Below are 27,622 nucleotides of genomic sequence, written 5' to 3' on the forward strand. Positions count from 1 at the left end.
CATACCCTTTTGACAAACAACCAGTTGGTGGTGTACAAAATAGCAAAATAGGATGAACGTAATGTTATTTTTTTAAGTTGCTAAATTAAGTTGTTAAAAAAAGTAATTCCGAGTGTTTTCAAAGAGCGAAAATGTTGCGTTCTTGTCAAGGTTCGTTCAAGTTCGCAAATGTTTGCCAACGCTCGGTAAAATTGTTCAAATTTTTTAATTTTTGGGGTAGAGACGGGGTCTCTTGTAATCCTGATAAAACCCAGATGAACTTTTGACATCAACAAGCTTTTTTTTTTAATACCATCACAATCACAGACGTGAGAGGACGTAATGCGTAACTATGCCGCTGTGTGGTCAGTCACGCCACATTTTAAAGTCGTTTACTCATTTTGCAGTCGGGAACAAAAAAAGGCACTTAATCAATGCTGACTCACTCAAGGAAGTTTGAAGTTTGGTTTAAACCAACATAGTTATAAAAAAAAAAATCATGCAATGATTGCAATGGTAAACAGAGTAAGATAATTTCAATTTGGGTGTGTTTTCTTACACATACATGCATGACGACAGGCAAGTTGTTTCCTTATTACAAATCACAGAAGTTGTGAGATTGCCCAAAATAGGAAATAAAATTCATGTCAAATAATCTAACAGCTCCGAATGTTTTTAGGAACAAATATTGGATTGGATTGGATGAGCCTTTAGTAGTCTTGTAGTGGAGAAATCGACATTTCACAGCAGCAAAGTGATGAAATTAAGAGGAAAGGAAAGGAAAAAGTAGAAAACAAAATACAGGAACTGCTGTAAAGGCAGACATTCTCTCTGAGCCATCTTGAAGTCAAAACGACAGAAATCAAAAACAAAATAACAAATAATGTGACACAATACAAAAGACACTCAGTCATTCAATAATAAGCACTTTCTGCACCCTCTTTGCTGTATGAGATGAAAGACAGTATCAAAGCATCCTTTTCACCAATGGCTCGGGACGTCACGGTGAAATGTGCACGTCTGCTACAAGCTAAATGTTGAAAGCAAACATGAAGCTGGAGCATCCATTGATGAAAAAATAAATTTATAATTGAATTTATAAATATGAGTATATTGGACGAGATAAAAATAAAAAAAATAATAATAGAGAACATTTACTTTTATTTCCAACGTGTCAGGGAACGTCAAACTTGGTGATTGATTTTCAAGAAAATCTTTTGCCGAACGGAATTCATGCTAAGGAAAGAATGAATTATGTAATTTTACAAATGACATACTTGACCTTTCTCCCCTGGTGTACATTTTTGAAAACATTTTTGATAAAAAGGGCCCGACACTCCCTTGCAATTTATCAAGCTCACGACATCATTCGTTCGTCTTAAAGGAATGCGTCATTTTTGTTCATGGCGCCTTTAAAACTTCATCCAGTGGTTGGCAAGGATGAAAAAAAAAATCTGTGCAAAAGAACAACAAAAGCCTTTTTTTTCCACAAGTTTTTTTATTATCTTTTTTCCTCCCTAATCACTTTTAATTCATTGGACAGGCAAAGTCTTGGTGAAGAAAGTCACAAGAACCTTAAATTACAAAAAACAACAACATAGTGACATCATCAGCTATTACATTTGGCTGTTGTAAAATAAACTTACAAAAGTCATTTTCATTAAGTTTTTTTTTTTAAAGTAGTGTTACAATAAAGGCTTGTAAACAATGAGATGTGCTACCCCCGCATCCCAAGATAATATCGATCTGAGGTATATCAGGCAAATTCTTAGCAGATATCGATCACTGGAAGACATTACAATTAATAATTAACAAAAAAAATAATAAAACTAGCATAAATACATTTTGAAATGACAACTAACATTTACTAAACAAGCCAATTCATCTATTGGGACAAATCTAAAATGCATACACGTTTTTTTTATTTCCTTGTTTCCTTTAAGCACAGGGGCCGCTCGGTTTCACAATTCCATCATAACGCCAAATCATCCATGGAGCAAACAGGCTCACAAAAAACACGGAAGGGTCATTCCGTGACCCTTCCGTAAAATGGCGCATACGTGCCACATTGGTCTGTCCTTTTTTTTCTCCCAATTGAATAAAGTCTCACCACAAACGACCTTCCCACTAAAGATATTTCAACAAATATATTCAAGCCTCCCAAATTCCGAAACCGAAATCAAGTCGGTCATATCGAAAAGTTTGACTTCATGCAAAACGCCTCAAAGTGCTCAACGGAACTCTTGAGAGACGACTTGAGTATGAGGGCCACACCTCCACCTTGTAAATAAATAACCCGCTAAAGGGAGAAAGTCTCAGAATTAAAAAAATGTGAATAAATCAATATTAAAAAAAAAATCTTGACCTGAAAGTTGACTATGTCGTCACGACTATTCAACGACATATTCCATAAAAATTTACTTTTGAGAAATCATCACTTAAAGGACAACCGACACCTCCGGACAAGTTGTGTCCATAATTTGTAAAATCACTTCAAATGACTTCTATTGAGAGTATTTTACAAAGATTCCACCGCATATAGCTATATTTTACATTTTAAGACTCACGCTGAATATTCAGGAAGTCTTGCTTTCGAGTTGATCACAATGCCTGACGTGACGTCACGGAGGGAACGCCCCTGACCGAGAAAGCGACACACAATGCATTTTGTGGTACTTTGTTTGGTCTGAAAACTTCGTGTTGATGGCAAAATTAGAAGGAAAACACATAAATAACGCGATGGTGAATCGTTGTGCGTTGCACCAAGACAACTATTTTGATATTCGCTGACACAAATTCCCAGCAGACAAATCAGCCCATTTCCAACGGAGCTTGGGCGCCATCTTGTGCATTTTCTGGGATGCTACATTGCTGTCATTGACGACTCGAATTGATATGGGAGGACTCCTTTAATCGATTGCAAACATTTATGCTTTCCTCTTCGGAACTATTTGAATCATATTCATAACTGGATGAGTAACAAGAAAGCATCTCTGAATCTGAAGCCATTGTTTTGATTCTCCAGCAAGGCAAGACGTCTTGGCGTGACGTCACGAACTGCGGGCGGGACTCTCTGAAAATCCACAATTCGCAGCCCAATTTGTTGCAGTTTTAGCACACTTTAAGTCATTTTTATAGGTGTTTTGCAGTTGACTAAAAATGTCAGCCTGCGTGTTTTGGGTATTTTAGATGCTATAAAACGTTTTTCTGATGTCAGTTAGGAAACAAAAAAATGGTGTCGGTTGTCCTTTAAATTTCCAATTATGACCTTTTTTCAGAAACATAAAAACTTCAAATTTTATCAGGACTAAAATATGTTTAAAAAAAACGATGGAGTGTTTGAAAAGTGTTGTCATGTATGAAGAAGAGTTTTTCAAATCTCATGTTTTCCCTTCTTTGTGGACAGTGTGGCCTTGTTCATTCGAGGGGAAATGAAGAGCAAGAAGCCAATGGCTGTTGAATAGCGACCCCTACAGGTAAGCATTTTCCACACCCAACCTCCCGCCCCCACTTTAAAAACAACCCTCGTTCTTAGTGGCCACCGTGAGTAAATCTGTATCGATATATATATATTCTTATAAATATATATATATAGATGGATCATCTACAAGTACGGCCATGAAAAGACATCATAATCTCTATATTACCAAAGAGAAAGTGTTTTCAGTGTTCACACTCATTCATCATGTCAGCAACTTCCTGTTTCCTGAGTAATACTTTTTTTTGCATTTCCTATATTGGGCTATTATTATTATTACTTTTTTATTCCCTGCCAAACTAAGCTGGTGGAAAAATATTCATATTAGTATAATCATAAAAAATAATACTATATTTAAAAGTCATGTCACGGTAGTACCCCATAAATAAAAAGAAAATAAATTTAGATGAAATTGTCTTGTGGAAAAGAGGAGTGGCATCCGATATTAAAAAAAAGTCATACAAATAAAATTGGTGGTGTGGTTTCATCTGAAACTTTGGCTGGTCGGCGATTTGGAGGCGGGGCTTGCCGGCTCGCCGACGTCGGCCAGCAAGCTGCTGTACCCTGAGAAGTGGGACACGGGCGTCCTTATCCGATCTTCGGACTTGAATTGTGACCCGAAAGCCTGCGCAAAAGTTTCAATCTGGTAGGGGGCGCCTTTGGAAGAGGACAGCGGGAATATGGCGGCGTGGCCATTCTTGGTGGGCGGCGCCTCCTTGTGGCCATTAAGCTCCGCCTGGTAGGACGACGGCGGTGTGGTGGAGGCGTTGAGCTCCTGCGAAGGGGTGAGCTGGTGATGATGGGCGGCGTCCAGGAGCTGAAAGGCTGGCTGAGGCGAGGCGTCGGCGGCCCCCGACGGCATGAAGCCGCATTCCGAGTAGAGGAAGGGTCCGCAAGACGGGGCGCTCAGTGGGAAGCTGCTACTGTGGCTCGTGCGCTCCAGAGCCTGCAGAAGGAAACGCGAATACTCGTTCATCAAGATGCCCTTGTCGCCGGGCGGATTGGAGGCGGCGTCCAGGTCTTGCGTCGAGGCCGGCTGCAGCGCCTCCGCCAGCTGCTCGCCCAGATCGAAATGGATTTGGTGTGCCTGCGTGGTATCGGGTTTGTGCGCGTACTGCTCCAGCAGGCTTTGCAGCACCTCGTCGGGAATGCTGGACTTGTCCAAGCCCGGGTCGACGTCCGTCATCTGAATGACCGTCGGGTGAGGGGACAGCAGGTCGTACTCGCTTCCTGTGGATGACGCGGCGTTTTGGAGGTAACGTCGCTTTTTGAGGAACTGCACGGCGTCGTCGTAATTGTTGTTGGCCGCTTTTGTCTGCATGAGACCGTGATCGTCCACGTGCTCCGGAACCAAATACGCTTTCCCTCCTTTTTCAAGACTTTTCCGATGGGCCTTCTTGAACGCCATCTTCGGAGCGCGGCCTTGGTGGTGTTGCATACTGGGACCCGCCGCTGGCTCTGTCATGGAGGAGACACTTGGATTCTCAAGTGAGTATTCTTGGACGCTGTAGGCGCCGCTAATAGCGGCCGGAACGGGAGGGGCTCTCAAAGCAGCGTCCCCCTTCTTCTTCTTCCGAGCGCCTCCCTCACCAGGATTTTTGGAGCGGCTTTTTTTTCTCCCAATTCCCGTCGTGTTTCCCTGAGTGATTCCGTAGCCTGCCATGTCCAGCATTATCGGATCCAAAACCTTCCTCATGGCATCTCCACACGTCCGCTTGTGCTTCAGCAGTCGATCTGTCCTGGAAAAGAACTGAGAAAAAAAAACAATATTTTTAGATGTCATTATTAATATATATATATATTATAACAGTAACATACATCGCGGGGCTGTGATGTCAAATTAGTGGAGCTTGTGTTGCAATTTCAAATAAACGCCAAGGTGTCTGATTAAGTTTGGGAAAGGCTGCGTTGATTCCGCAAGAGGAGGAAATGAAAATCTCACACCTGTTGGCAATTCTCACATCTGTAGGGCTTCTCTCCGCTGTGCGTGCGCTTGTGTCTCTCCATGTGGTACTTCTGGATGAAGCGCATGTTGCACTGGTCACAACTGAATGGCTTCTCCCCTGATGAGCAACATTCAAGAATAAACAGTCAAGGTAAGAGAATGTGGACATTTGGCGCGTATGACTTACCGCTGTGAATTTTCTCATGTCGCTGGAGGAGGTACTTTTGGATGAAACTCATGTTACACTGGCTACATCTGAACGGCCGCTCACCTAAAAACAAATTCACAGATTACCGTATTTTCCGCACTGTAAGGCGCACCTGATCCTCTCGTGAAATTTGCAATACCGGTGTGAATAAGGACGTGTCTGCGCAGATGATAGGAACTCCTGAAGGCTGCACTGCAGTGCTCGCAGATATGAGGTTTACTGCCCGGTGGCGTGTTGCATCCATCCAGCATCATGGACTGTGGGCAACATTAAAAGTATTAGCATCAGCAACATTCATTTGTAAGAGAAAAAACAAAGTAGTTGTCAAACCTTTGTGTCGTTACGCTTCTTTCTTGGCCGGGTCTTTTGTCCGTTGCCAGACGTCTTTAGCTGAGAAAAAATGACCACACAAAGTAAGGTGGTTTTAGTTGAAAAAAAAAAAAAACACCATGTACGGTATATAGTAAAGCCATTTAGTGCTGAAAAAAGCGACCATGAATAGTTAGCCGTTTTTAGCTAATATATATATATATATATATTCTCGTTATATCGATAGTGCCGCTTATTCCGATACTATTTCTATGAACGCAAGGAGAAAATTACATGCGTGCAGGGTCGGATATATCGATAGTCCCGGTTATATCGATATTTTTTCGGACTCCCGAGAATATCGATATAACGAGACTTTACTATATATATATAAATATATATAGTAAGGCGTTTTAGCACAAAAAACAACCATGTATAGTGAAGCATTTTTAGCTAAAAAAAAACCAACGATGTATAGTAAGGTGTTTTTAGTCCACAAAAAAAGACCATGGATAATGAGGTGTTTTGAGCCCAAAAACACAACCATGTTATAGCATTTTTAGCTGAACAAAAACGACTATGTATAGGAAGGCATTTTAGCCCAAAAAAACCGACCATGTATAGTAAGGCGTTTTTGGTCAAAAAATGTATAGGCATTTTAGCACGAAAAAAAACCACCATGTATAGTAAGGCGTTTTTAGCCGAAAAAAAAAGCGACCATGGATAAAATGCGTTTTTAGCCAAAAAAAAACGTCCATGTATAGTAAGGCGTTTTTAGCTGAAAAAAACGACCATGTTTAGTAAGGCGTTTTAGCCGAGAAACAGGACCATGTATATTAAGGTGTTTTTAGCCCAAAAAACATCCATGTATAGTAAGGCGTTTTTAGATGAAAAAAACGACCATGTATATATAGTAAGGCGTTTTTAGCCGAAAAAAACACCCATGTATGGTGAGGTGTTTTTAGCCTAAAAAAAATGACCATGTTTCGTAAGGCATTTTGAGCTGAAAAAAACATCCATGTATAGTAAGGCATTTTAGATAAAAAAAAACGCCCATGTATTATAGTAAGGCGTTTTATCTGAAAAAAAACCGACCATGTATAGTAAGGCGTTTTTAGCCGAAAAAAAGACCATGTATAGTCAGGCGTTTTTAGCCAAAAAAATGTCCATGTATAGTAAGGCGTTTTTAGCTGAAAAAAACTTACATGTATAATAAGGTGTTTTTAGCTGGAAAAAAAACGTCCATGTATAGTAAGGCGGAGCCGAAAAAAAGACATTTTTAGCTGAAAAAAACGACCATGTTTAATAAGGCGTTTTGAGCTGAAAAAAACATCCATGTATAGTAAGGCATTTTAGACCAAAAAAAAGCAAGGCGTTTTTGGCCCAAAAAAACGACCATATATAGTAAGGCGTTTGTAGCTGGAGAAAAAACGACCATGTATAGTAAGGCGTTTTTGGCCGAAAAAAACAACCATGTATCGTCAGGCGTTTTTGACCGAAAAAAAATGACCATGTCTAGTAAGATGTTTTTAGGCCGAAAAAATGACCATGTATAGTAAGGCATTTTTGGGCGAAAAAAATGACCATGTATAGTAAGCCGTTTTTGGCCGAAAAAAAACCACCATGTATAGCAAGGCATTTTTGGCCGAAAAAGACCACCATGTATAGTAAGGCGTTTTTGACCGAAAATAACGACCATGTATAGTAAGGCGTTTTTAGGCAGAAAAAATTACCATGTATAGTAAGGCGTTTTTGGTCGAAAAAACAGCCATGTATAGTAAGGCATTTTTAGCACAAAAAAAGACCATGTATAGTAAGGCATTTTTGGGTGAAAAAAACCACCATGTATAGTAAGCCGTTTTTGGCCGAAAAAAAAAAAAAAACTCATGTATCGTAAGGTGTTTTTGACCGAAAATAACGACCATGTATAGTAAGGCATTTTTGGCCGAAAAAAAAACACCATGTATAGCAAGCCATTTTTGGCCGAAAAAAACCACCATGTATAGTAAGGCATTTTTTGCCGAAAAAAGCCACCATGTATAGTAAGGCATTTTTGACCAAAAATAACGACCATGTATAGTAAGGCGTTTTTGACCAAAAATAACGACCGTGTATAGTGAGGCGTTTTTGGGCAAAAAAAACCACCATGAATAGTAAGGCATTTTTTGCCGAAAAAAGCCACCATGTATAGCAAGGCGTTTTAGCCCCAAAAAAACGACCATGTATAGTAAGGCGTTTTTAGCTGAAAAAAACGACCATGTATAGTAAGGCGTTTTTAGCACAAAAAAACCACCATGTATAGTAAGGCATTTTTGGCAGAAAAAAACGACCATGTATTGTAAGGCGTTTTTGGGCAAAAAAAACGACCATGTATAGTAAGGCATTTTTGGCCGAAAAAAGCCACCATGTATAGTCAGGCGTTTTTGGCCGAAAAAAAACGACCATGTATAGTAAGGCGTTTTTAGCACAAAAAAACGACCATGTATAGTAAGGCGTTTTTAGCACAAAAAAACAACCATGTATAGTAAGGCATTTTTAGCTGAAAAAAATGACCATGTATAGTAAGGTGTTTTTAGCTGAAAAAAACATCCATGTATAGTCAGGCATTTTAGCCCAAAAAAAACGCCCATGTATTATAGTAAGGCGTTTTTAGCTGAAAAAAACGACCATGTACAGTAAGGCGTTTTTAGCTGAAAAAAACATCCATGTATAGTAAGGCATTTTTAGCCCAAAAAACGACCATGTATAGTAAGGCGTTTTTAGCTGGGAAAAAAAAACGCCCATGTATAGTAAGGCATTTTTAGCCCAAAAAAACGACCATGTATAGTAAGGTGTTTTTAACCCAAAAAAACAACCATGTACAGTAAGGCATTTTTAGCTGAAAAAAACGACCATGTATAGTAAGGCGTTTTTAGCACACAAAAAAAACACCATGTATAGTAAGGCATTTTTGGCCGAAAAAAAAACACCATGTATAGTAAGGCGTTTTTGGGCGAAAAAAAGCGACCAAGTATAGTAAGGCGTTTTTAGCACAAAAAAACCACCATGTATAGTAAGGCGTTTTTGGACGAAAAAAAACACCATGTATAGTAAGGCGTTTTTGGGGGAAAAAAACCACCATGTATAGTAAGGCGTTTTTGGGCAAAAAAAACAACCATGTATAGTAAGGCGTTTTTGGCCCAAAAAAAAAAACGACCATGTATAGTAAGGCATTTTAGCCCCAAAAAAACGACCATGTATAGTAAGGCATTTTTGGCCGAAAAAAACGACCATGTATAGTAAGGCATTTTTGACCGAAAATAACGACCATGTATAGTAAGGCATTTTTAGCACAAAAAAAAGACCATGTATAGTAAGGCATTTTTGGCCGAAAAAAAACACCATGTATAGCAAGGCATTTTTGGCCGAAAAAAACCACCATGTATAGTAAGGCGTTTTTGGCCGAAAAAAACAACCATTATAGTAAGGCGTTTTTGGCCGAAAAAAAACCCACCATGTATAGTAAGGCGTTTTTGACCAAAAATAACGACCATGTATAGTAAGGCGTTTTTGTGCAAAAAAAACAACCATGTATAGTAAGGCGTTTTTGGCCCAAAAAAAACGACCATGTATAGTAAGGCATTTTAGCCCCAAAAAAACGACCATGTATAGTAAGGCGTTTTTAGCTGAAAAAAACAATCATGTATAGTAAGGCGTTTTTGACCAAAAATAACGACCATGTATAGTAAGGCGTTTTTAGCTGAAAAAAACGACCATGTATAGTAAGGCGTTTTTGCCCGAAAATAACGACCATGTATAGTAAGGCGTTTTTAGCACACAAAACAACCATGTATAGTAAGGCGTTTTTGGGCGAAAAAAACGACCATGTATAGTAAGGTGTTTTTGGCCGAAAAAAACCACCATGTATAGTAAGGCGTTTTTGGGCGAAAAAAGCGACCATGTATAGTAAGGCGTTTTTGACCAAAAATAACGACCATGTATAGTAAGGCGTTTTTGGGCAAAAAAACCGACCATGTATAGTAAGGCGTTTTTGGGCAAAAAAAAACGACCATGTATAGTAAGGCATTTTTGGCCAAAAAAAACCACCGTGTATAGCAAGGCATTTTTGGCCGAAAAAAACCACCATGTATAGTAAGGCATTTTTAGCCCAAAAAAAACGACCATGTATAGTAAGGCGTTTTTAGCACAAAAAAACAACCATATATAGTAAGGCATTTTTAGCCCAAAAAAAACGACCATGTATAGTAAGGCGTTTTTAGCTGAAAAAAACGACCATGTATAGTAAGGCGTTTTTGGCTGAAAATAACGACCATGTATAGTAAGGCGTTTTTAGCACAAAAAAAAACAACCATGTATAGTAAGGCGTTTTTGGGCAAAAAAAACCACCATGTATAGTAAGGCGTTTTAGCTGAAAAAAACGACCATGTATAGTAAGGCATTTTTGGCCGAAAATAAGGACCATGTATAGTAAGGCGTTTTTAGCACAAAAAACAACCATGTATAGTAAGGCGTTTTTGGGCGAAAAAAACCACCATGTATAGTAAGGCGTTTTTGGGCGAAAAAAGCGACCACGTATAGTAAGGCGTTTTTGACCAAAAATAACGACCATGTATAGTAAGGCGTTTTTGGGCAAAAAAAACGACCATGTACGTATATCGAAAAAACCGACAATGTATAGTAAGCCGTTTTTTTGTCGAACCCCCCCCCCCCGAAACCTGAAAAAAAGTTTATGCTGGATTCGAACCCTGCAGCAATCAGGTGGTAAACCAGAGGACTAACCATTTGTCCATCAAGGTACCTTCTTTTCAGAGTTAAAGGTAAAATGGTGGTTTTTTTTAGCCGAAAAAAGGACCATGTATAGTAAGGCATTTTTGGCCGAAAAAAACCACCATGTATAGCAAGGCGTTTTTGGCCGAAAAAAACCCACCATGTATAGTAAGGCGTTTTTGACCCAAAAAAAAGACTATGTATAGTAAGGCGTTTTGGCCCAAAAAAACAACCATGTATAGTAAGGCATTTTTAGCCCAAAAAAACGACCATGTATAGTAAGGCGTTTTTAGCTGAAAAAAACGACCATGTATAGTAAGGCGTTTTTGGCCGAAAATAACGACCATGTATAGTAAGGCGTTTTTAGCACAAAAAACAACCATATATAGTAAGGCGTTTTTGGGCGAAAAAAACGACCATGTATAGTAAGGCGTTTTTAGCTGAAAAAAACGTCCATGTATAGTAAGGCGTTTTTAGCTGAAAAAAACGTCCATGTATAGTAAGGCGTTTTAGCTGAAAAAAACATCCATGTATAGTAAGGCGTTTTAGCTAAAAAAAACGACCATGTATAGTAAGGCGTTTTTAGCTGAAAAAAGCGTCCATGTATAGTAAGGCGTTTTTAGCTGAAAAAAACGACCATGTATAGTAAGGCGTTTTTAGCTGAAAAAAACGACCATGTATAGTAAGGCGTTTTAGCTGAAAAAAACATCCATGTATAGTAAGGCGTTTTTAGCTGAAAAAAAAAACATCCATGTATAGTAAGGCGTTTTTAGCTGAAAAAAACGACCATGTATAGTAAGGCGTTTTAGCTGAAAAAAACGACCATGTATAGTAAGGCGTTTTTAGCTGAAAAAAACGACCATGTATAGTAAGGCGTTTTTAGCTGAAAAAAACGACCATGTATAGTAAGGCGTTTTTAGCTGAAAAAAACGACCATGTATAGTAAGGCGTTTTAGCTGAAAAAAAACGACCAAGGCGTTTTTAGCTGAAAAAAACGACCATGTATATAGTAAGGTGTTTTAGCTGAAAAAAACGACCATGTATAGTAAGGCGTTTTAGCTGAAAAAAACGACCATGTATAGTAAGGCGTTTTAGCTGAAAAAAACATCCATGTATAGTAAGGCGTTTTTAGCTGAAAAAAACGACCATGTATAGTAAGGCGTTTTAGCTAAAAAAACCACCATGTATAGTAAGGCGTTTTAGCTAAAAAAAACAACCATGTATAGTAAGGCGTTTTAGCTGAAAAAAACGACCATGTATAGTAAGGCATTTTAGACCAAAAAAACGCCCATGTATAGTAAGGTGTTTTTAGCTGAAAAAAACGACCATGTATAGTAAGGCGTTTTTAGCTGAAAAAAACCACCATGTATAGTAAGGCGTTTTAGCTAAAAAAAACGACCATGTATAGTAAGGCGTTTTAGCTGAAAAAAACATCCATGTATAGTAAGGCGTTTTTAGCTGAAAAAAAAAAACATCCATGTATAGTAAGGCGTTTTTAGCCTAAAAAACAACCATGTATAGTAAGGCGTTTTTAGCTGGAAAAAACGACCATGTATAGTAAGGCATTTTTAGCTGAAAAAAACGTCCATGTATAGTAAGGCATTTTAGACCAAAAAAAACGCCCATGTATAGTAAGGTGTTTTTAGCTGAAAAAAAAACGACCAAGGCGTTTTAGTCCAAAAAACGACCATGTATAGCACAGGTGTCAAAGTCAAGGCCCGGGGGCCAAATGAGGCCCACCACATATTTTTTTTCGGCCCGCGAAAGCAAATCAAACTTGTGAACTTGTCCATTATACTTGCTAAAATCCTAACAAAAATGTCATATTTTTGGATGTAAACCACAATAAGTCATTTTTCTTGACTTTAGATTTGAAAACTAGTTATTATTTTATTTAGCGCTCTGTATGTAATATGTGGAGGGGATTAAACATTCTAATGGCTTCCCCAAATCCATAACGGCCCTCGGGAGGAAACCATATCTACAATGTGGTCCGCGGCAAAAAACTACTCTGACACCCCTGATGTATAGTAAGCCGTTTTTAGCTGACAAAAAACGTCCATGTATGTCCATTAAGCCATCAACGACCATCACAAAGGTAAATAAAACGACTTTATTATACAGTACAGTTGATTTCTTTAATTATAATACCATAGCACATTTATTATACATAAAATAAGCTATATATATATATTGTGTAGTTTTAATGCTTAGAAAATTTGAAAATTAAGTTTTATGGGGACCTGGGAACAGATTATTCTCATTTTAATAGTTTCCTATGGGAAATTAATTTTTGGGATACATACTTTTCGCCTTACACACTGTGTGGGAACCAATTAAGTTTGTAAGCCAAAGTATCAGACATATAAGACATATAATACAGACAGAGCAGAACTCACGCTGGCCGCGTTGACTTCGTGGACGAGCGGGTTCTGATTACTGACTGCGACCTCCAGGAACTCGGTGGTCTTGGCCAGCCCCCCCGGGTAGAGTGGCAAGCGGTAGTCGAGGTCAGACATTTTCTCCTGCTTGATACCGAGGGCGTGGACGTAGTCGCCCGTCCCCGGAAGCGGGCCGCCGCTGCAGTCGGGCGAGTCCCGCTCCTTTTTCAGGATCATCTCCTGCGGCCCGACGGAATGCAGGCGGGTGAAGCTGGTGACGGGCGGCAGGTGGCTGAACATGATCATGCCTGCGCCGAAGGTGCCGTCCATGCCGCCGTTAGGGCGCAGGAAGTCGTTGCCTAACTTGTCTTGAATGATGCTCATGGCGGGCGGCTGGATGGGGAAAACTATGGCGTCGCAGTCAGTGTCATCCTGGTTGGAGAAATGACAACAAAGGCCATTGGAATAATTAGCACGCGCTCGCTAGCATGTTTGTGTGAATTTACTGCATCCTTCCTTTCATGGCTCCTAATTTTATTTTTGGGGGAAATAAAGTAGGACCTTTTTTTTGGGGGGAGGCAATCCAACATTAGTTAATCGTTTATTTTTTATTTTAAAATATTTGTTAATGGACACTTTATCCAGTGAAGAAATAGTTATATGTAAAATCGCCAATTTTTCATAGAGCGAGAGAGAGAGCAATGCTAAACAATAGAGATAAAGGGATAGATAGAGGAATAGAGATAGAGAGAGGGGGATAGAAAGATAGTAAGATGGATAGAGGGATAGAGAAAGAGAGATAACCAGCTAGATAGATAGATAGATAGATATAGATAGATAGATAGATAGATAGATAGATAGATAGATAGATAGATAGATAGATCAGAGTCAGAAAACCTTTATTTGTCACAGAATGGGGAATTTTGCAATCCACAGCAGCAGTTTGAAAGGGGACAGGGTGGGGTGAAAGGGCAGAAAAACAAGATATTCTAAGCATAGTAAAAAATGTCAGCAGACTGAGATGTATACTGTAAATGTGCAAAACCGTATCATAAAAGAGATAGATAGATAGATAGATAGATAGATAGATAGATAGATAGATAGATAGATAGATAGATAGATAGATAGATAGATAGATAGATAGATAGATAAAAAACAACAACGGAGAAGGCCATATAATTGTCTGCTCCGACTGAAGCTGCAATTTTGCAGGATCCGTGCGCAAAAAGACGCTTGAGGCGGATTAAAGGTGATGATTGGTGGGGTCAACAAATGGGCCGCAGTCTGGCACGAGGACAAATGCAAGTGGTTCCTGTCTGGCGGGGGCGCTGCATTTACTCCGTTTCCCCACCGAACGTTAATCTGCGCCGCCGTTTATGTCTGATCCAGTCATCCTATTTGCATGAGGATTAGATGCCAATGAGTGCTGGTGTGATTACACACAATACAGACATCAAATCAAATGCTGCCAATGCTTGTTTTCTAATACAAATCAACGGTTAGCATGAAGCATTGTGCACCGTACATAACCTCATTTGCATTGTTATCAACTGAGGACTGTCAGATATTAAGGACGTTGTTTATTTCTTACCAAATATAGTTTGACGTGACATTGACAAATGTGAATACAGGGGTCCTTGTTTTACAACAGTTAAATTCCTCCAGCGGTGGTACGCGAGTCTGAACACGCCATCGGTCTCTGATCACAAAGCCATGCTAACGGGAAGGTAAAGCTGCGTGTGGCAAATAAACGTGTCGTTCCGGTATAAGTATTTTATAACAGCGCTGGCGTGTTAAAAGTTGCTGTTGAGCGCCCTTCGCGTTCTTATTTTTTTATGACAACTCAGACTTCCCACATTAAAGGGCAATTTTCCTTAAAGGACAACCGACACAATTTTTTTGTTTCCTAACTGACATTAGAAAAACGTTTTATAGCAATATAGAAATTGGCTGATTTGTCTGCTGGTAATTTGTGTTAACTAGTATCAAATAGTAGTCTTGGTACAACACACAACGATTCACCATCACATTATTTATGTGATTTGCTTCCAAACAAAGTACCCAAAATGCATTGTGTGTCGCTTTCTCTGTCAGGGGCGTTCCTTCAGTGACGTCACGTACGGACTCGTCACCAACTCAAAAACAAGACTTCCTGAATATTCAGTGCGCGTCTTAAAACGTAAAATATAACTATATGCGATTGAATCTTTGTAAAATACGCTCAGTAGAAGTCATTTGAAGTGATTTTACAAATTATGGACACAACTTGTCCGGAGGCGTCGTTTGTCCTGTAAGTTTCCCAGTTTCCTTGAAAGCAGCATTACTGTTTGCTTGACCATCACTACATTTTTATTCTACTCGAAACTATTTAACAATAAAATAGAAACATGGAAGCCAATTTGAACCCCTGAGCCACAGATTTCAAAACCACAGCTCATAACCTCACATTTAATTACTCCAATCTGGCGTCTAAATGAAATGAAAGTGGGGTACTTTCGTCCCGACTTAATCACGATGCTCGGGGGGGGGGCAATAAAGCTAGGAGGCTCAAATCATGCTAACAGTCTCGGGGCGCCTCCGTCGTTTTTGTTCTTTGTGATGCGGGACAATAATTAATGTGGCCGCGCATTTTCAGCACCAAATTATCAGTCTCGCCGCGGTACTCAAAACGCACAAGCTCTCGAAATCGAAACAACATATAACGACCGGGTTCCATTTGTCATCGTGTTGTTAAGTTTGTCTAAAAGTTACCTTTTCAGTTGAACTGGGAGATATTCTATTTGGAGGACACTCGCGTAGAATAATGAAGGGCGAAGGAGCAGCTGCTTGTTTTCGGATTTTTCCTTTTTAAACGAGAAAAAAAAATCACAAGTTTTCATTCATATTTGCTCAAGAACCGGTGATTTGTTTCCCGGGAAAAGCGGAGCGAGCGTATGCGGTGATGGAGCAACGAAAATGGGCATGACCCACAAAGTCCCGAATGAACAATGATGCTCGGGTCCTATTAGCTTAGCAATGCTAACCAAGCGGCGGCGAGCAGCTTTTGTTGTCTGTCCCGCATGAGAAGTTTAAACTTTGCAGACGTAGCGATTGAAAAAAAACACACTTTTTTGGGGGGGTTGTTTTTAAACGCGTCCGGCGTGTCTCTTACCGGCTGATGAGCATCACAAGCCGCTCCTAAAGGCCGGCGTCGTTGTCTCTCGGCGTTCCCGTTTTCCCCAAAAAATCTCGAGTCAAAACATTGTTCTTCGGCAGCTGCTGGGTTCTTCCATCTTGGCTGCGCGCGGAGCATTGTGGGTCTTGGACGTGCGCGCGCACACGCACGCACGCAAATTTAAAAAAAAAAAATGTTGATACAATACATCGTGTAGTATTACACGCAGACGTTTGAAAAAAAATGCATTTTATGCCAGTGTAAAATAATATATGAAAATTAACAACGTCATCGTTATGAAAATTAACCATGTCAAAAGTTTCATCAGGGAAATTGTTTTGTACAATATTTCATACCTGTCAAGTTATACATTATCCCCGCATTTTATACATTTTTTATCATTTCAAATAATGTATGGCTTAAACAACTTTCCTACGTTTTTATGTGAACCAATCTTACAATGACCTTTTTGGCTCAACCTTTCCAGCAGCTCCTGTATTTTGTTTTTCTACTTCTTTCCTTACCTCTTCCTTTCATAACTTTGCTGCTGTGTTACTTCGGCGTAGAGTGAATGCTGGCTGCCGCTGCTCACCCACACAAAAAAAGTTCTTATCCCGTGACTGTAAAGTGTCCTTGAGAGTTTTGAAAGGCACGTATTTTTACCATTTTAAATAATATACGGCGTACTACAACTTTTATATGGGAATTGTAATCATTTATAAGGGCAGATATTAGCCATAGTTCACAAGTATGATATTTAGTAACTCCTGGATAAAATGTCTGACGTGGTCTGACCAAGTGTCAAGGGTGAAATGGAGAGGATCCAGTAGTGAACCTTGAGGGACACCTTGGGAGAAAAGTGTGATGGAAATGTCCTCGAAATAAAGCCGACAACAGAATATGAACCTATTACAAATACAGCACAATCTCAACATTTGAATGTCATTTATGTTGCAAATATGCAAATCAAACCTCTGAAGATGGAGGACACTGATTCGCTGCGGCGACCCCTTGAAGGGAAAAGAAGAAGAAGAAGTTAGGGGACATAATCACACACCAAAAAAAGTGATTTCACACTCTAATACGTATACTGAAAGGATTTTTTTTCATGTTAAAAAAAAATCCATCTTTCCTGAATGAATCTCATCACGCGTCGACGCCAAGGTCGATCAGAGCAACAATGCAACGCTTGAGACAAAAGAAGTGAACACCTTCTCCAAGGTGAAAAAGACAAAGACAAGATGGTCCCGCATTGGAATGTGGGGCCTGAATGCACGTATCGTATGACGCAGGCGCTTATACATGACTCATTAATAATTCAGCACTTCTTTGTTTCCTCCCCCGGCTCTCCTTGAAGCTCCCAAACAAAGCAGAGAGGGGGCGGGGGGGGGGGGGGGGGGATAAAAAAAAACTAAAATAAAAAAAGAGAAGTGACGCATAGCAACGTGTAACAGATGGCGTTACCGGGTCCTCTAATCCTCAAGGATCAGAGGTCCCCCTTGTTGGGTCTCTCTATGTGACCACCAACAACATCGGCTTGTCAAAGTGACCAAATCCTGATTCCTTTGCTGACTGATAATCTTCCGGAAAGTCCCATACAGCATATTTGAGGGTTGAAACCTCGGCATCATCGAACTTTTTGTGTCTAAAACAAGTGTGGCTTGGTCGTTTTTCCCCTTCTGGGATCCAGCATCAAAAATGTAAACCAACAAATACATTTTTTTTAACTCATTCATTGCCAGACGATTTGTAAAAATGTGTCCACTTCAGTGCCAGGTTTTTCGTGGTGTAGGAGAGTCTGTTGATACCATGTTTCTCACTCGAGCTATCTAGCTGGCTACCTAGCTAGCTAGCTATTTGCTATCTATTCACTATCTAACTAGCTAGCTGGCTAGCTATCTATTTGCTATATGTTAGCTACCTAACTAGCCAGCTAGCTATCTATTAGTTATCTATTAGCTAGCTAGCTAACTTTCTATTTGAGTTATTCAAAACAATCAGAATAGTGCCAAGAAGCGTACTCGAGTGGAGATAAAATATAAAGTTAATTATATATATATATTTTTTTTACTTTACTTCTGGGTTGAGTGAACGCTGGCGTGTGTGGCTGCCGCTGCTCACCCGCAGAAAAAAATATCCTGTGACTGTAATGTGTCCTTGAGAGTTTTGAAAGGCGCTTATAAATTAAATGTATGTATTATTATTATTATTATTATTATTATTATTCCGGGTTGAGTGAACGCTGGCTCATGTTGCTATCTATTAGCTAGCTATTTGCTATCTATCTAGCTAGCTATTAGTTATATATTAGCTAGCTAACTTTCTATCTATTAGAGTTATTTCAGGTTGAGTGAACGCTGGCGCATGTGGCTGCCGTTGCTCACCCGCAGACAAACTGATCCTGTGACTGTAAAGTGACCGTGAGAGTTTTGAAAGGCGCTTAGAAATGAAATTGTATTATTATTAATTCCAAGACCCGCAAAATATTGAGTTTTAGGACTACATAAACATTCAAAGCAGCGTTAGAAACCTTGGACTCTCTTCTTTCATCAAAAAAAGTTAATTCCTAAGTTATATGACTCTGGAGTTATATGAGCTTAAAATGAGGGCGGCTGCCCAAAATACAATGCGATATTGGTTTATATAGCACTTTAACAACAGTTGAATCAATTCGGGAATGGCAGTGAATGAGAATAATTTACATATGGGAAAATTGGCCATCAAACTGAATGGATCCATTGGTCCATTTGGCATCCTTCCAGTTTTCTAGCATTTGTGTCCTTGTGTAACTTTGTATAAGAGAGCCAATTTCCCCTCTGCAAAATGAAGTAACGAGCTAATAGGTTTGCATCATGAGTTTACGAGACAAAATGAGCAATTGAAGCCTCATCAAAACAGATTGAAAAGCAAAACTGAGAATTAATTGCTAAAACGGCTGCTTTGGAACACACCGACTGCGGTTCCGGATTGAGTCAAACTAGAAAGCGACAACTGACTGGAATGCAAGTAGTATTAAAAGTATTCAACTTTTAACAGCAAAATAGCAAGCAGCCTTTCCTTAAGTGTCTGGACTCTGGAGGCAAATCAGAACGAGAATTAAGTATGGAGGACACATGGATCGGTAGCACCTGCCCGAGGGGAGTCGCTGGAAAAGGTGATGAGCAGGGTGCGGAGGGTCTAGTAGGATTTTTCCATTCCCTTGTCTTGATTCTTGCAGCGTGCAAGTCCTCGAGAGTGGGAAGGGCGTCCTTACTGTCCATTGAAGGCAGATTTCGTCCATTTTTGCGGTGGGCCTAAACTAAATCGTGATGGAAGAACTCATAATTGATTCGAGGACTTTCGTGGAGAAATGTCAGAGGACCTACTGTGGCAGGCCATGCCTCAGGAAGGACATCCTCTGTTGGGCCTTTCTCAAGATGGAGTTGGTGGTGACCTCCCATTTCATGTTCTTGGACACTGTAATGCCTATTTTTTTAAAACCAAACTGGCACGTTTGTTCAACGAATGACAGTCGAACAAGTGAACCAGGAAATTTGGTGTTAGTAGAGCCGGGAGAAATATTTGAATTGTTTGTTTTTCAAGCAGAAATAATCTGACGAATCCGGTATCCAACCGCCAGATGGCGCAGTTAGCCACGAGCTTTCAAGCTATGCGCGTGGTTCCGCAATCAAAATGTCATAAAAGTCAATTAAAAAAAAGCAAATGCCTTATTCAAAGTGAAAATTGATTAAAAAAAGATTAGTGGCTCATACAGACGACTCGAATAATGACGAAAGGCGACAAATTAAGCTAAACTGCTCCTCCTTTTCTTGTTTTACGCGGTCACGCATAACTCTCCCCTCCTCTCCTTTCCTTTCTCTCTGGCACGCACGCCCACCTCCCCACCGCTCTCCTCCGCAGTTGGAACCCGAGCTTCAATCGACAGATTTCCCGCGAGCAGTGAGTTTCGTCTCCCACCCCTCCGTGCGTAAAAAGTGACCACGGTGCCTTTTTACGCACCGCCGCTAACCGGACAAAACAATGGAGTAGTCGCCCGCTTGGAGTCGCGTCGAGATGGCGGCACTTCGCAGGAAATTCGGCGAGGACTACCAGGTGGTCAGCACCAACCGGGCCGGCGGGGTGGACGGAGGAGGCGGCGGCGGCTTCTCTGCGCCGGCGGCGAAGAAGAAGAGGCAACGCTTCGTGGAGAAAAACGGCCGCTGCAACGTGCAACACGGGAACTTGGGCGGCGAGACCAGCCGCTACCTGTCGGACCTTTTCACCACTTTGGTGGACCTCAAGTGGCGCTGGAACCTACTCATCTTCATCCTCACTTACACGGTGGCGTGGCTGGTGATGGCGTCCATGTGGTGGGTGATCGCCTACATCCGCGGGGACCTGCAGCAGCACGCCCGCGACGCGTCTTACACGCCGTGCGTGGCCAACGTGTACAACTTCCCGTCCGCTTTCCTCTTCTTCATCGAGACGGAGGCCACCATCGGCTACGGCTACCGCTACATCACCGAAAAGTGTCCCGAGGGGATCATCCTGTTCCTGTTCCAGTCGCTCTTGGGTTCCATCGTGGACGCCTTCCTCATCGGTTGCATGTTCATCAAGATGTCGCAGCCGAAGAAACGCGCAGAGACGCTCATGTTCAGTCAGGACGCCGTCGTGTCGCAGCGGGACGGCCGGCTGTGCCTCATGTTTCGCGTGGGCAACCTGCGTAACAGCCACATGGTGTCGGCGCAGATCCGGTGCAAACTCATCAAGGTAAATTGGGGGGGAGGGTGGGGGTCCCCGTCAGCTTGGGGATGCCGAGAAGTTACGGGTCGACCCGTCATGTTGGGGAAACTTTGTAGGGAAATGGAGTCCAATCCGCGGTGTCCAAAGTGAGACCCAGCATTAAAAAGAAAATAATGGCCAACTAAGAGTATTATATTTTCTCCACTATAAGGCGCACCTACAAGAAAATATTTTTTCAAAAGCCAATCATGCGCCTCATAATCCGGTGCACCTGATGTATGGAAAACGCCTCCGGACAAGTTGTGTCTATAATTTGTAAAATCACTTCAAATGACTTCTACTGAGCGTATTTTACAAAGATTCCACGGCATCTAGCTATATTTTACGTTTTAAGACTCGCGCTGAATATTCAGGAAGTCTTGTTTTCGAGTTGTTGACGATGCCTGACGTGACGTCACGTCAGGAACGCCCCTGACCGAGAAAGCGACACACAATGCATTTTGGGTACTTTGCTTGGTCTGAAAACTTCGTGTTGATTGTGAAATTTGAAGGAAAACACATAAATAACGCGGAATCCTGTGTTGCACCAAGACTACTATTTGATACTAGTTGACACAAATTCCCAGCAGACAAATCAGCCCATTTCGAACGGAGCTTGGGCACCATCTTGTGCATTTTCTGGGACGCTACGTTGGAGTTCTGACGGCTCGAATTGATACGCAAGTACTTCTTTAATCGATTGTAAACATGTATGCTTTCCTCTTCGGAACTATTTGAATCATATTCATAACTGGATGAGTAACAAGAAAGCATATTGTCCGAATCTGAAGCCATTGTTTTGATTCCAGAGTAAGGCAAGACGTCCTGGCGTGACGTCACAAACAAGGGGGCGGGACCTTCTGAAACTCGCCATTTCCAGGGTCATTTTGAAGTAGTTTTGGGACATTTTTATTGGTGTTTTGCATTTGACTAAAAATATCAGCCTGCGTGTTTTGGCTATTTTAGATGCTATAAAACGTTTTTCTGATGTACGTTAGGAAACAAAAAATTGTGTCGGTTGTCCTTTAAATCTAGCAAATTTGCGATTTTTGTTCTTCTCAAAATAATACCCCATCTCAAAAAAATATATTTAAGCTTTGGCCCTAATGCTCTTCCGTACTATGGACAGCAGATGCTCGGATTATTTTCTTTTTTTTTTGGGGGGGGTGTTGAAAGCAAACAGAGCTCACTATCACTATCCATCAGCAGCGGCAGGTGTGAGCTGAGTGTGTTTGTGTGTGTTTGTGTGTGTTTACGAACACACGGCAGTCAGGTAGGTGTCAAAACAGGAGTACAGTTGGCCTTCCAAGAGAAACAGAGTGGAGTAGAGCACAGTGAGTTACAAAAAAAAATGAACAAATCAGCACTCCCGGGAGCTCATGCCAAACATAAAAGGATATTTATGGCTTCTGCCAACCCAGGCATCATTCACTTCCTTTATGATCACCATCTTTTTTTTTTTTTTTTTTGGGGGGGGGGGGGGGGGGGGGGGGGTCTTAGCCAAGGAACTTTAAGTCGTGAGAGAAAGCATCACTTGGATGTGACGCAGAGATCCTGTTAAAATTGCCACATCGGAACTTTAACCCTCGCACAGAAGATCACGATGTTCTAATGATACTGTTGAGTATGAGATGAGATGCCTTTTATTAGCTACCTAGCTATCTGGCTCGCTGGCTAGCTATCTAGCTTACTTGCTAGCTATCTAGCTCGCTGGCTATTGGATATCTTTTAGCTAGCTGGCTAGCTTTCTATCTATTTGAGTTACTTTCGGGTTGAGTGAACGCTGGCGCGTGTGGCTGCCGCTGCTCACCCACAGAAAAAAAATATCCTGTGACTGTAAAGTGACCTTGAGAGTTTTTAAGGCCGCTTAGAAATGAAATGTATTATTATTATTACTACTATTTGCTATCCATTTGCTATCTACTTGCTATCTATTAGCTCTCTGGCTAGCTATGTAGCTGGCTATTTATTAGCTATATGTTAGCGAGCTGGCTTTTTATCTATTTGGGTTACTTCCGAGTTGAGTGAACGATGGTGCGTGTGGCTGCCGCTGCTCACCCACAGAATAAAATATCCTGTGACTGTAAAGTGACCTTGAGAGTTTTGAAAGACGCTTATAAATGAATTGTATTATTATTGTTTATTTGTCTCTGTCACGTTTCCGTTTGCGATCAACGGATGGCACTGTAGGGCCCTGCCTGCAGCGGCACAGGTGTTGGTGGTTTTAATCAGTGGTAGTTAAAAGGACTTCCGGCATGACCATTCAGGGTCGGGTCATTGTTTGTTTCACCCTGTCAGGTTTGTTTCATCTTGTTATATTTACTCATGGTTTTGTTTGCTACTTTGGACCTTTTTGTTCTGATGACTGAGATGTTCCTTTGTACAAGGCTGAAATCGATTAGATTTGCTTGAAAACTATATGTAACAAATTTACATTGACGTGTGTCTCGGGTGTGTGTACTTTGAGGAAAACCCAGAGCCACGGTGGCGCGACGTCGGAGAAAAGGAGATCAGAAAGATCGACCGTCTGCTCTTTAATTATCTTAATTGACTTCCTTTCCATTACATCCACATTGAACATGCCGTAGAAAAAAAAAGAAGAAAAGAAGACAAATAGCATTTGCCAGGAGCTGCTACTCTTTACGCCATATGCGCCATATTGCGTCATGAGGGTTAGTGATGCGTGAAAGGGGGAGGTTAGTTGGACTTTTTCCACATTTGCAAACGTGCAAGCGACCCGTAAATGAATTGTTGTTGTTTTTTTTTTTAATCTGAGTGATGAAAGAAATGGTTGCGTTTCTAAGACAGTTTTTATGGGCCAAAATGGCTCCAGGCCCGGAGCAGATTGCACTGATATAGCAACGCAGAGATGGTCGAAATTTGATTGGATAGAAATTTTCACACAAATCACTTAACACCTTGCCATAAATGATGACGCTCTGATGGAAACAGTTCCCGAAGCCGAACAAATTGGCGTTTCAAAAAGGGATTCCGCCGCCGTCTGTTTGTGTCAGAGCGTGAAACAATGGCGGGTGTTTGGACAGGAAGTTGCGGTGTAGTGGATAATTAGTAGCTGACAGCTGCCAACAGAAAGACGAAGAAGAAGAAGAGGAGGAGGAAGATGAGTCTGTCAATCAGGGAGTACCGACGGAACACCAAAATGCCACAGGTGCGCAAAGCGAGGGAACTTAATGGGGAAAAAAATTAGCATAGTAAGACTTTCAACCGAATTTTCTGTCTTGTTTTATCTCCTCGGAGGTTTGGGGACTCGGAATTGGCTTCCAATGCATTTTGTAATCAGGGATGTAATGAAAAGTTGGGTACGGGATGGCCAGAAGAAGAAAGATGCTTAGAACGCCTCATAGTACAAGATTCTCTTCTCTTATATCACATCTCATAAAAAAAATGCTGCGCTCAGAAAGCAAAATCATCTTATTCGAGGCACAGAGCCAATGGGAAAAGATAGCAGACTTGAAAGCTGCTCGGCCTGTCGCCTGTCGTCAGGCGGGCTGCTCATCCATCTTGTTAATGTGACAAGGGACAGGGGAAAAAAAATGGAAAAGGACGTACGTAAGGCGTTTGGACGGGCTTGCTCACAAGCTGCTAAGTAGCTAACGAGTGAACAACAGCCCGCTGACACCGCAACGGCCCCGACACGGAACCCTGCAGCACACCTCATTCATATTCAGTTGGAGAGAATGCTGTTTACTCACATGATAGTCACAGAAGGGGGGATTCCATGGGGGGGTTGCTGGCCACTGGCAATGTCATGGACGGGTCAGTGGAAGGTGGGGTGTTGATGATGTGAGTAGACACGTAGAGAAACCTGCAACATGAAAAAATGCATGATGACTTCAACAGGACATACTGTAGATCACATGTGTGTGTAGTCCCCACCATGTAGCAAAAACGTGTGTGAGAGTGTGTCTCGTCTCCACCTTGCAGCAAAAACATGTGAGAGAATGTGTCTAGTCTCCACCATGTCGCAAAAATGTGTGTGAGAGTGTATCTAGTCTCCACCTTGTAGCAAAAACAGATGTGCGCATAAGTGTGTATAGTCCCCGCCATGTCGCAAAAATGTGTGTATAGTCCCACCACACTGAAAAAACGTATCTGAGTGGGTGTGTATAGTCCCCACCATTTTGAAAAACGTGTGAGAGTGTGTCTAGTCTCCACCTTGTTGCAAAAACGCGTGAGTTTTCTAGTCTCCACCTTGTCGCAAAAAAACGTATGTGTGCATAAGTGTGTATAGTCCCCACCATGTTGCAAAGACGTGTGTGTGCACATAAGTGTCTAGTCCCCATCATGTCGCAAAAACGTATGTATAGTCCTACCACAACGAAATAACGTGTGTTTGAGTGAGTGTGTATAGTCCCCACCATTTCAAAAAAAACGTGTGCGAGTGTGTATAGTCCCCACCTTGTAGAAAAAAACGTGTGTGGGCGCATAAGTGTGTCTAGTCTCCACCATGTCGTAAAAACGTGTGGGTGTCTGGTCGCCACCATGTCGTAAAAATATGTGTGTGTGTGTGTGTGTGTGTGTCCACTCCCCACCACGTCGTAAAAATGTGTGCATGCGTGAGTGAGTGTTTATATCCACATCATGTGGCAAAAACGTGGCTGTGTGTGTCCCGTCCCCACCATGCCGAAAAAAACGTGTCTGCGTGAGTTTGTATAGTCCCCACAATTTACAAAAATGTGTGCGTATAAGAGAGTGTGTCTAGTCCCCACCACGCAGCAAAAACGTGTGTGTGCGCGTATTTGTGTGTAGTCCCCACCAGGAAGTGGGGACTACACACTACATGTGTCAGTCTGTGTGTTTATTCTATTGTGAAAGGTAGCAGTTATCAATAAATGTCCATCTTTCAGTCCCGCCAGACCCCCGAGGGCGAGTTTTTGCCCCTGGACCAGTGCGAGCTGGACGTGGGCTTCGGCACGGGGGCCGACCAACTCTTCCTGGTCTCACCACTCACCATCTGCCACGAGATCAACCCCAAGAGCCCCTTCTTCGACCTGTCCCAGCGCTCACTCACCAGCGAGCAGTTTGAGATCGTGGTGATCCTGGAGGGCATCGTGGAGACCACCGGTAAGCGGCGACGCCTCCTCTTGTCTTTCTCCCCCTCCTTCTTTCCTGTCTCCATCTAAATGGAAATATGAACATTAGTCAGTCAGTGGAGATGGAGCTGCTTTGAAATCTCATTTGGCCCCGTGCCTTTCCGGCTCGGCGTAGGTACGAGTGACGGTGACACATGCAGAGGGATCGAATTAGGCAGGTTATTTTATTACGGGGAGATGCCGTGATACTTTTGCGTAACAAGCTCGTCGTGACCGTGCGTCACATTGATGAATGCGACTCTGTTTTTAACTCGTTCACAAATTTATTTGGGAATTGAAACTATGACGTAGAGCGCCATTCCGGAATTTGTTCGGGTTTTGCTTTTTCTTATTTGGTGTATTTGGTTACTCCTACCGAGCGCTTGGTGTAGAAACCAGCCAAGTCTTTGTTGATTGTTTATTGACCTTTCAGTGTTCCAAAAGGCCACAAAGAGATCCTCCCGAAAGGTTCAGCAGTTCTGTCGCCCTTGCAGGCATGACGTGCCAGGCGCGCACTTCCTACACGGAGGACGAAGTCTTGTGGGGACACCGATTCCTGCCCGTGATGTCCCTGGAGGAGGGTTTCTTCCGTGTCGACTATTCTCAGTTCCACAGCACCTTCGAGGTCCCCACGCCGGCGTATAGCGTCAAAGAACACGAGGAGAAGAATTCCTTGCCGTCGCCCGTGTCTACGCCTGCGCTCACCGAGAGCCAAGGTGCCCGGCGCGACCGCGTTTTCTCTGTGGACTGCATCAATGCGGCGACGGCGACGATGGGCGGAGGCGGCGGACAGCGGCTGCCCAGCAAACTCCAGCGGATCAGCTCATCCGGGAAGGAGGACCTCCAGAGGAAAGTGCTGATGCTGAGCTCGCAGCACTCGGAGAAGGCATGCAGCACGGGGGACCTGCCGCTCAAGCTCCAGCGCCTCGGATCTTCTTCCGGGCCCGACGACTCGCTCAAAGTCGGATTCGAACCCTTGACACAGTCCACCGGGGACTTATATCAGCATAGTCTGATGCCCACTTTAGGCTCGCCGCAACCCCGCGCAAACAGCCCACTTTTGTCGACAGGCAGGAAGCCCGAAGACAATTTACCAGCCAAATTACGCAAAATGAACCGCTGAAGAGAGAAAGTCTGCCCTGAGGAGGGCGGCATGGGGACAAAATCCCCAACGGACTACTTTACACCGGGATTATTTATTTTCTTTTGCACAACGAAAATGTGCAGCGACACAAAAATGGACCCCTCTGTATGTACGCTTGTTAGTCAATCTTAGTTTGATCAATGAATAAATCACATTCAGTCACTCTCGTGTTTTTGTGTGTTTTTGTGTCAATCCCTCGTTTCGCGACAGACTTTTCACATCCATAAAAATCTCACAGAACATCACACAACAAAAAGTAATACTGCACAGTGTTTTTTGTTGTTTTTTTTTTGGGTGGGGGTGGAGTTCAATTACAAGTTGGATTTTTACGATTTTCGACACGGCTTGCTAGCGCTGCTATTTTGTTTACAATGGACAGCTTTGAGAATTGTGTGCCATCAGG

General features: G+C 42.0%; 2 protein-coding genes and 1 long non-coding RNA gene across 4 annotated transcripts in view; 1 reads left to right on the forward strand and 2 right to left on the reverse strand.

Moving 5' to 3' along the window:
• Window positions 1-1,469: 1,469 nt before the first annotated feature.
• Window positions 1,470-16,349, reverse strand: LOC148885341 (zinc finger protein 281-like). 2 transcript variants are annotated; one of them, XM_089018055.1, is made up of 7 exons: window positions 16,219-16,349; window positions 13,086-13,499; window positions 5,941-6,000; window positions 5,750-5,867; window positions 5,590-5,673; window positions 5,402-5,520; window positions 1,470-5,207 (listed from the first exon to the last, which is right to left on the reverse strand). In XM_089018055.1, the coding sequence occupies exons 2-7, from the start codon at window positions 13,449-13,451 to the stop codon at window positions 3,942-3,944; spliced, it is 2,013 nt and encodes a 670-aa protein (XP_088874181.1). In that variant the 5' UTR covers window positions 13,452-13,499; window positions 16,219-16,349; the 3' UTR covers window positions 1,470-3,941. The 2 variants fall into 2 exon arrangements, with proteins under 2 accessions (XP_088874181.1, XP_088874182.1); XM_089018056.1 differs by lacking the exon at window positions 16,219-16,349 and adding an exon at window positions 15,819-16,016.
• LOC148885342 (G protein-activated inward rectifier potassium channel 1-like) lies at window positions 5,427-27,381 on the forward strand. The gene is made up of 4 exons (XM_089018057.1): window positions 5,427-5,553; window positions 20,122-20,970; window positions 25,851-26,067; window positions 26,570-27,381. Exons 2-4 carry the CDS (start codon window positions 20,275-20,277, stop codon window positions 27,196-27,198), a joined length of 1,542 nt encoding a protein of 513 aa, XP_088874183.1. The 5' UTR covers window positions 5,427-5,553; window positions 20,122-20,274; the 3' UTR covers window positions 27,199-27,381.
• Window positions 22,962-27,622, reverse strand: part of LOC148885343 (uncharacterized) — a 28,227-nt gene continuing 23,566 nt past the window's right edge. Inside the window, exons 5-6 of the long non-coding RNA XR_016117996.1 lie at window positions 26,015-26,122; window positions 22,962-24,808 (exon numbers count right to left, since the gene is read on the reverse strand). This is a non-coding gene — a long non-coding RNA (uncharacterized LOC148885343). The remainder of the gene's footprint in view (window positions 24,809-26,014; window positions 26,123-27,622) is intronic.

This window comes from Hippocampus bargibanti, linkage group LG17, assembly GCF_051943395.1.
Source record: "Hippocampus bargibanti isolate YZ-2025 linkage group LG17, ASM5194339v1, whole genome shotgun sequence".
Classification (NCBI taxonomy): Eukaryota; Metazoa; Chordata; class Actinopteri; order Syngnathiformes; family Syngnathidae; genus Hippocampus; species Hippocampus bargibanti.